The sequence below is a fragment of the Capsicum annuum genome, chromosome 2, assembly GCF_002878395.1.
Source record: "Capsicum annuum cultivar UCD-10X-F1 chromosome 2, UCD10Xv1.1, whole genome shotgun sequence".
NCBI classification, from domain to species: Eukaryota; Viridiplantae; Streptophyta; class Magnoliopsida; order Solanales; family Solanaceae; genus Capsicum; species Capsicum annuum.
In genome coordinates this window covers 131855084-131863375 of record NC_061112.1, presented here as the reverse complement: position 1 = coordinate 131863375, position 8292 = coordinate 131855084, and the positions used below count along the sequence as shown (strand labels likewise).

Sequence of the window (8292 nt, the reverse complement as noted above, 5' to 3'; positions counted from 1 at the left end):
CTCCACATTATAATTTCCAAGTGGTGAAAGTTTGATTCTCCACATTATAATTTCCTCCCTATTTTTATTTTTTTTAAATTACTTAAATAATTAAAATTCAACAAAACTCATTAATAATTTTTCATATCATGACACACCAAATAAAAAGTTCCAATTGGCAAATAAATAAATAAAATAATTTTATTTTTATCAATTACGTGTCATAATTTTAGCGAATTAATAAATTAATTGAAATTACTAGGTTAGTAGTAGATGTTATTTACAACAACAACAAACTCAGTGTATTCCCACTTAGTGGGGTCTGGGGGGGGGTAAGATGTACGCAGTCCATACCTCTACCTCTGATGAGGTAGAAAGGCTGTTTCCGAAAGACCCCCGGCTCAAGTCACGAGACATCATACAAACACATAGTACAGCACAGAAGCAGATGATGTAACATAGATACGGCACCCATAAAGAATATAGAACAGAGTAAAGCAGGAATGCAGGAATATAAAGCAGAGGCAAGCACACATATTCGTAATAAACATGGAACACGGGACACGGAACACTGAATACGGAATCATAACAGGAATACACCCCCACCAATTAATTCCCTACACTAGCGACCCGAACTGGCCCTAATCCTCTGCCGTAATTCGCATCTTCCAGACCTTCCTATCTAGGGTCATGTCCTCGGTGAGCTGTAACTGTTCCATGTCCCGCCTAATCACCTCACCCCAGTACTTCTTCGGTCTACCCCTACCCCGTCTAAAACCATCCAACGCTAGCCTCTCACACCTACGGACCGGGGCATCCATGCCCCTCCTTTTGACGTGTCCGAACCATCTCAATCGTGCTTCCCGCATCTTACACTCCACTGAAGTCACACCAACCTTCTCCCGGATAGTCTCATTCCGAACTCTATCCCCTCGGGTCAGTCCACACATCCAGCGCAACATCCGCATTTCTGCCACCTTCATTCTTTGGATGTGGGAGTTCTTAACTGGCCAACACTCCGCTCCATACAGCAAGGCCGGACGGACTACCACCCTATAGAATTTGCCTTTAAGCTTGGGCGGCACCTTCTTATCACACAGCACCCCCGATGCGAGTTTCCACTTCATCCATCCCGCCCCAATACGGTGCGAGACATCCTCGTCAATCTCACCGTTACTCTGGATCACGGACCCGAGATACTTGAACTTATCCCTCTTCCCTACCTCCTGTGCTTCTAGTCTCACTACTACCTCATTCTCCCGCCTGACGTCATTAAACTTACATTCCACATACTCTGTCTTGGTTCTGCTCACCCTGAACCCTTTAGACTCCAGAGTTTGCCTCCACAACTCTAATTTGTCATTCACACCCCCTCGAGTGTCATCTATCAGGACTACATCGTCTGCAAAAAGCATACACCACGGCACCTCCCCTTGGATACGCCGCGTCAACACCTCCATTACTAACGCAAACAAAAAGGGACTAAGAGTAGATCCCTGATGCAATCCTGTCAGGACTGTGAAATGCTCTGAGTCTCCTCCCGCCGTCCTCACCTGGGTTTTCGCTCCCTCATACATATCCTTAATTACTCTGATATATGCCTGCGGTACTCCACTCACCTCCAAGCATCTCCAAACAAAAGAAAATGTGGCTTTAAGTGTTCCAACTTCTTTCCCACAAATTTTCTACCATTTTTTTCCTAGATAATTATTTTTACTACAAATTAAAACTGTGCAGATTTGGGTTCCCTCCATTATTTCCCACCATTTTTTTCAAATACTTTTCACTATAAAGTTTGGGTTTAATTCTAATTTCACAAGTAAACCCTATATTCTAATTCGGTCACTATTTGATCTACTGCCAGAAGATTCGAGGTCACCTTGTTGGCCATTGGGTTGGATTTCGATTACTTCTCCTTGCTGATTGAGACTGTTCTTTTCATATTAAGGGTACTTTTCACTTTGCTGATTGAGTAATTACGTGCCTTTTGTTTGGAAAGATATTTTCTTAATTTTTATTTTGGGTATTTTTTATTAACGGTAGATATATCTTATTTTTTTATTTCAATCTGATGTTTTTTAGATTTTTCTGCAGTTGTTCATATTTTATTGTATCCAGTGGTCCCTTTTTCCTTTTTATTGTCTGATTTGTAACAACTTGATGAAAGTCGAACATGATCCAGCTTTTGCAAGGACTTTTAGCACGTTTGGCGGACCAGGTGGTCCTGAAGCCGGAGCAGAGGCTGCAATTGGGGACAATATTGGTGCCGGAGGAGAAGAAATAGTTGGTGGCGGTGAAGCCGGAGCAGAAGGTTGAGCTGGAGCCGAAGATTGAGTTTGTGGCATTGGAGCCATAGCAGGCGCTTGAGTAAAAGTGCAAGTGAATTGGGGCAAGAAAAGAAAGGGTGAGACTAAGTTGAAGTACATTTTTCTTTCTTTATTTAGCTAAATTTGAATTATGTTAAGATGGGAGGGAGAAGGAAAATATGTCCCAGTTATATAGTAATAAGTTGTGGGTTGATTTCTTGCTCCAACATAATTAATGAAAAAAGTTTGTGGCGTTATTCTGATGATAGAAATTATTAGGTGAACAGGTGCAATCTAAGATGAGTTGAGAATAACATGTTATTTACTACTATATACAACTACTAGCTTGATTATGAAGGCAAAAAAGCTGGGGAGGTGAACTAATTCCTTTGTAGATACTATTATATAGATTCGTAAATAGATTTGTATGTATAGCCACTTTAATCATGTTCGTCCTTTCTCCAAAATTATCTTTTTTTCTGAGAACATGGTCAGCTAGAAATTATTATATTCACGATTCTTCATCCACCTATGTATAAAATGCTCTAGTTTTCCATTCTCATATGAGTCCGAAAAGTGAATTGGCCATTTAGTTATGTTATGTGATTTGAGGTGGGTAAAATTGTTAGGTAAAAATATTTCAAATTATCTTTTTTGTTGTATGTGTTTAGAGGCCTACCCTCTCTACTAATCCATATTTGTCTTGCGTGGATGATAAAAACGCTTTCTTCCAAGAGTAATTTTATTTTTAGAGCTCAAACTTGAGATCTCTAGTTAAAGGCGTAAGAATATCATTCATCCCATCAGATTCGTTGGTGGTATATTTCAAGTTGTCTATATGCGATCATAAACTAAATATAGGACAGTTGTGAATTTTGTGAGACAAGAGGCTAATTTAGTTGTAATGGCACTTGTCACAATCAAGAATATCTTGGTACAACTGACGCTAATGTAATGTATGATAACAAGTGATAATCCATATATTTGTTCTGTTATCTGCTATCTTTTTGCAGTGTCAATGCATGACAGTATATCACAACCATTTTTAGCAGATGAGCTTAAACTTTCAGGAGGATTAATAATGATTAGTGATGCTAAGAAATTTCCTTTTAATTTTCATTTGGCTCGAAATTTCTTTATTTACAACTCTTGCGCTGATGCATCCAATATGTGTTATATGGACTTGGGTTCTAAAGCAATTGCTTAAAATGTGTTTATGCACTTGTGGTTCACTATGTTTGTTTCATTTGCAAGAAGCATCTCTTGGTAGACCAACCACTCGTAAAGAGATACGTAAGAAAGACCCATATGAAAATTAGAAATGGAAAGAAGTCTGGGTCGAAACACGGGCATAAGATACTTGCGTAAGTTCAAATCTTACTTGAAATTTATTTTATATCATTTATTATATATTAATTCTATTAATAGAATCGATACGTTCAAACAATTGAAGAACTCAAAAGAAGTCGATCGACAGATGACCAAGGCAATCCAATCATGCCATCAAAGGAAGAAACTCTCTCCTGCTAGATGGATGTAGTTGGTGACATGTGTAAGGAAAGGGCATACCACCTTTGCTTTGAGAAGAACTTTTACCGTCTTCAGTGTGGATTGCAAGGTATAGAGAGTTCTGCCACCATGTCAGAAGAGCAGCTTGAGGAGATGCAATAGAAAGTTCAGGAGCATTCTAGGAAGTACGAGAGGAAAGAAAAAGAAGGATGGAGGAGAAGCGGTGTAGGACGACATTTAAGTCAGAGGTCAAAAAACTCAAGGCTCAAGTAAATATCTTAATCAAGCTTCCTCACTCTTTGCCCCTAGCTCTGATGATGATGGTAGAGAGGATGAGGATGGAATGGAGTATTAGGTTATGTTGTTGTTTTAGGTTTGAATTATGTTAGGTTGGAATGTTTGAAAAAAAATTGTTTTGGTAATTGTTTGCGTACCTTTTTTATACTTGTTTACATATTGTTTAAGTTGGATGAATATATATATATATATATATATATATATATGAAGTTTAATTGCTTAATTTTAATGTTTGAATTATTTCGGAAGAGTTTTTCTTATTGTTTTGCTGGTTAATATTGGTTGTACGTTGATTTTCTATTTAAATATTGAGTTTTAGTGCAGTAAAAAACTATTAATAACACCATATTGGCAAGGGACTTTTGTAGCTATATTCCTCAAAATATTCAAATATTGTATTAATTTTTTATTTAACTTAGCGAGGGATATCCCTTAGCATATTTAAATTTATAAGTTTTATTAATTTTCATGTACTAAGGGTTGTCCCTCATTAAATAATAAATTAATATTATATATATTTTTAATATAGAAAGGGATATCTTTCACCTAATAATAAATTAATATTATTTATATTTTTAATATAGCAAGGGACATCCCTCACTATATTATATTTTTGGGGAAAATTGAGAGATCAAAATAGCAATGGCTGAGTGTCGGAGTCCGTCACTACTTTACGAGGTTCTCCCTCACTAATAATTAACAAGGCTCAAATTAACAAGACACCTTGTAGTGATGGCTGCCCTCACTAAATCTTGATTAGTGAGGGACGTCCCTCACTAAATCACATGGTTAAAACAAGATTTTTTAGTAGTGGCGCACCTTATAAATTTCGGCACTAAACCCACCCCTAGATCATAGTTTCTAGATGTTATCCTTATTTTTGTTTTTAGATTTACCCGAATTTGATGTCTATTCTGACTCTTTATGGATCAAACTTAGAAGCTGCGGTCGAAGGTATTATAACTGATAAAAAGCTACTGTATTATAAAATGAATCACACATATAATGTATATTGTATATCATTGATAATTCTAAGGAACCAAAGGATTGTGTAACGAACAGCGTGACGCCATGTGGTGATTTCCCCAACGTTAATGTGGCTGTATAACAAAGAATCTACTCGTCAATTCGTCAAAAGTTTATGTCTTTATAATGTTCATTAACATTATAAAAAGAATTACTCCATATTTGGATGTTTCAAAGACACGTTATAATTCTGTTTGGACCCCCACAGTTACATCACTGTCACTAAACTGGGCCATAACTAACCCTTGTTCGTCGAAAAAAAAAAAACAAGCAAACAAACCTATTTATGATGGATGCCATTTGGATTCGGATATTTGATTTGTGTATATTGCGGAGGAAAAAAGGCTATGTGTTTGGATTAACTTTTCCAGAAAATAATGCTGGAAATATTATTTGTTCTATACATAGTTTCATAATATTTTGGATAGATTAGAGAAACCCAAAGTTAGGTAATTTGTGCTGAAGAACAGATACGGGTTGGTTTCAACACAAATATCTTCTTATAATTATACTTGATTTAGTGATTGGTGGAGAGATGTGATTGAGCTAAAGAAAAAAATAAGGTGATTAATTACAGTGACATTTGAATTTGGTAGACATACGTAGAAGTGACAAATGGAAGACGAGAACAAAAGAAAAAAAGTTCAGGTCAAAAATTAAATAGCGTTAGACATTACCTAAGTGTAATTGGGGAAAAAATTGCCAAGGGGTATACAAAGTTAACAACAATAAAAATGTATACTAAATTCTAATCACGCTAATTGATGGTCTAAACAGAAACTGTTAGAGTTTGTGACTCGAATTTTGTTAATCCGGTCCTGAAAAGATCGCAGTGCGATCCATATTTGAGATTTTTTGGGAGGTCTGTGGTGGTAGCGTAGGGATCGGGCCGATACACACTTGTTTTTGGGCTTATGATTTATTTGTTCGCACGTATTATATAAGGGTGATCTAGTGGGTTGTTTTTTGTGGTTTTTAACATATGTCATTGAGACTTTCCTCTCCTCCTTGTATTCTTCTCCATTATAATGAATTTCTTCCTCCTCTATCCGTGGTTTTTTCTCATCAAGAATTTCCACATAAAATTCGCGTGTCTTTCTTATGTTCTTTTATTTGTGTATTGCTTATTCCTGTCGAATAACAGACACAGTATGAACTAGAATGGAACAGCGACATCTGTTTTTTTTCATGCAGCACATGAATTTCAATTACATTGAATGTGAACAAATATTTTAAACAAAATTGGTGAATATGGGTGGAGTTACTCTCGTCCAAAAGGAGTTAATGAGTAGTTATTCTTCCCAAAATTTCACTAAATTTAATCTTCCTCGTTTGCTCTGCTTGCGCGTATAGCCATAGGTAAGACAAGTCCTGAATTTTCTATCCATAATAACCACACGACAACCAAAATTAGTCTGAAAAGTCTTCTATTGGCTCAAAAATTAGCTTAACACTTGATAAGATCTATTTTTAGTAATTTGACAGTTGTTTGACACTAACAAAACTTGAAAAAGGAAAAGAGGTGCGGTTGATGACCTGGCGTTGAAGTGGGGGCGGCGTGGGGGGTGGGGGGTGGGGGGGCAGTAGTGATGTGATTGCTGAATTTTCTCACCTTTTCTATATAAGGGCAACTGTGAGTAGTAGTCTTGAAGTCATTACTATATTTTTCTAACATCATAGTCTCGAGAGACCTAAGTATTGACCCAAATTATTCAGATACAGAAACTAAAAAATCTTTCTCTTTGTTTAACCTTTGTATGTCCATGTTTGTGGTAGAGCAATGAAGAAATGTGAGTTGTGCAGTTCAATTGCAAGAGTTTACTGTGAATCAGATCAAGCCAGTCTTTGTTGGGATTGTGATGCGAGAGTTCACACAGCCAATTTCCTTGTGGCTAAGCATTCAAGAATCCTTCTTTGCAATTCTTGCCAATCACTTACCCCATGGACTGGCACTGGCTCTAAGCTTGGTCCTACTGTTTCAGTATGCCAGACATGTTTTCACAGAAATAATAATGATGGGGCACAACATCAACATCACAGTAATCTTGATGATCATAATAATGATACGGAAGATGATGAAGATGAGGATGAGGATGAGGATGACGACGATTATAATGACGATGATGGAAGCAGTGATGGTGATAATCAAGTTGTTCCTTTGTCTTCTTCGACTACAGATCAACCTCATCCTCCATCATTGACGTCAAGTTCTTCAAGTAGTGAAGAATCCACTAGCAGATTTTACAGGAGAAGAGTGTTTGGTGTCTCCAATTCAAGTATTGATTTTTGCACCTAACAGAAATGAGGAAAATGTTCGATCCCATTATTGTGTGGTATGTTTTTAATTCCTCTGTTTTCCCCCTTTTAACACATTCCGTTATTATTGCCTCGGTAATCTTAGTAGCACAGTCAGAGGCGGAGCCAGAATTCTATTGAGGGATTCAAAACTCAGCGAATGTGGATTTAACATCTACAAGATATATATAAAAATTATTTTAACCATGTATTAATAATATAATTTTTCCGTTGAAGGGGGGTTTGGACGAACCTATTACTAGGCTGGTTCCGCCTCTGACCACAATTGGTTGGCAACCTAAACTTTCACCTCTCTCTAAACAGAAGTGTTATGTTTTGTTTTGCATTTTCAGGGCATTGCAAGACCAAAAGAGAAGGTAAAAGGAGCTATTGGGCATGGAGATAATTATATATTGGGATTAAAAAACTAATTCTGTTATCTGATTGATGAAGGAAAGAATATTGGAAAGTGATGATCACAATGTATGAATAATTCTTGAAGGGTTGTAAATGACATGTGAGGTAGCTAGTCTTTCTTGTTCCTATTTGCTATTTGACATCAATATTCCTGGAGTTCTTACTTGGAATTTTATGATGATTTCTTACAAGGATTACTGCATACTTTAAAATTTCTTTATATTTTTTTCCCCTTATTTTCTAGATGAGAAACTGCTTTTTTCTTCTTCTTCTTCTTCTTTTTTTATTTTTCTTCATGTAAGAGTCTTTATTTTTATTTTTGTCTAGTTGAAAATATAAAAATCAGATACAGCCAAAATCAAGATGAGGGAAAAGATGATTAGGACAGGACAGCATTCAATTATGGGTGATAATGATTGATAAGTCATGGTTTTACTCATCACAAGCAAGAATGATTTTTGCA

At 36.5% G+C, this 8292-nt stretch overlaps 1 protein-coding gene and 1 long non-coding RNA gene across 6 annotated transcripts; both read left to right on the top strand.

Moving 5' to 3' along the window:
• Positions 1-1645: 1645 nt before the first annotated feature.
• On the top strand, positions 1646-4246 carry LOC107861236. Of its 4 annotated transcripts, none has more exons than XR_007052385.1 (4): positions 1646-1928; positions 2162-2383; positions 3543-3649; positions 3739-4246. It is a non-coding gene; the product is annotated as an uncharacterized LOC107861236 (long non-coding RNA). The 4 variants fall into 4 exon arrangements; XR_007052386.1 differs by having other exon boundaries at positions 1647-1928; positions 3763-4246; XR_001671775.2 differs by having other exon boundaries at positions 1647-1928; positions 3540-3649.
• A 2520-nt stretch (positions 4247-6766) lies between these two features.
• LOC107861235 (zinc finger protein CONSTANS-LIKE 2) lies at positions 6767-8020 on the top strand. Of its 2 annotated transcripts, none has more exons than XM_016706591.2 (2): positions 6767-7450; positions 7737-8020. In XM_016706591.2, the coding sequence occupies exon 1, from the start codon at positions 6898-6900 to the stop codon at positions 7411-7413; it is 516 nt and encodes a 171-aa protein (XP_016562077.1). In that variant the 5' UTR covers positions 6767-6897; the 3' UTR covers positions 7414-7450; positions 7737-8020. The 2 variants fall into 2 exon arrangements, with proteins under 2 accessions (XP_016562077.1, XP_016562076.1); XM_016706590.2 differs by having other exon boundaries at positions 6770-7450; positions 7766-8020.
• The last annotated feature ends 272 nt before the right edge of the window (positions 8021-8292 follow it).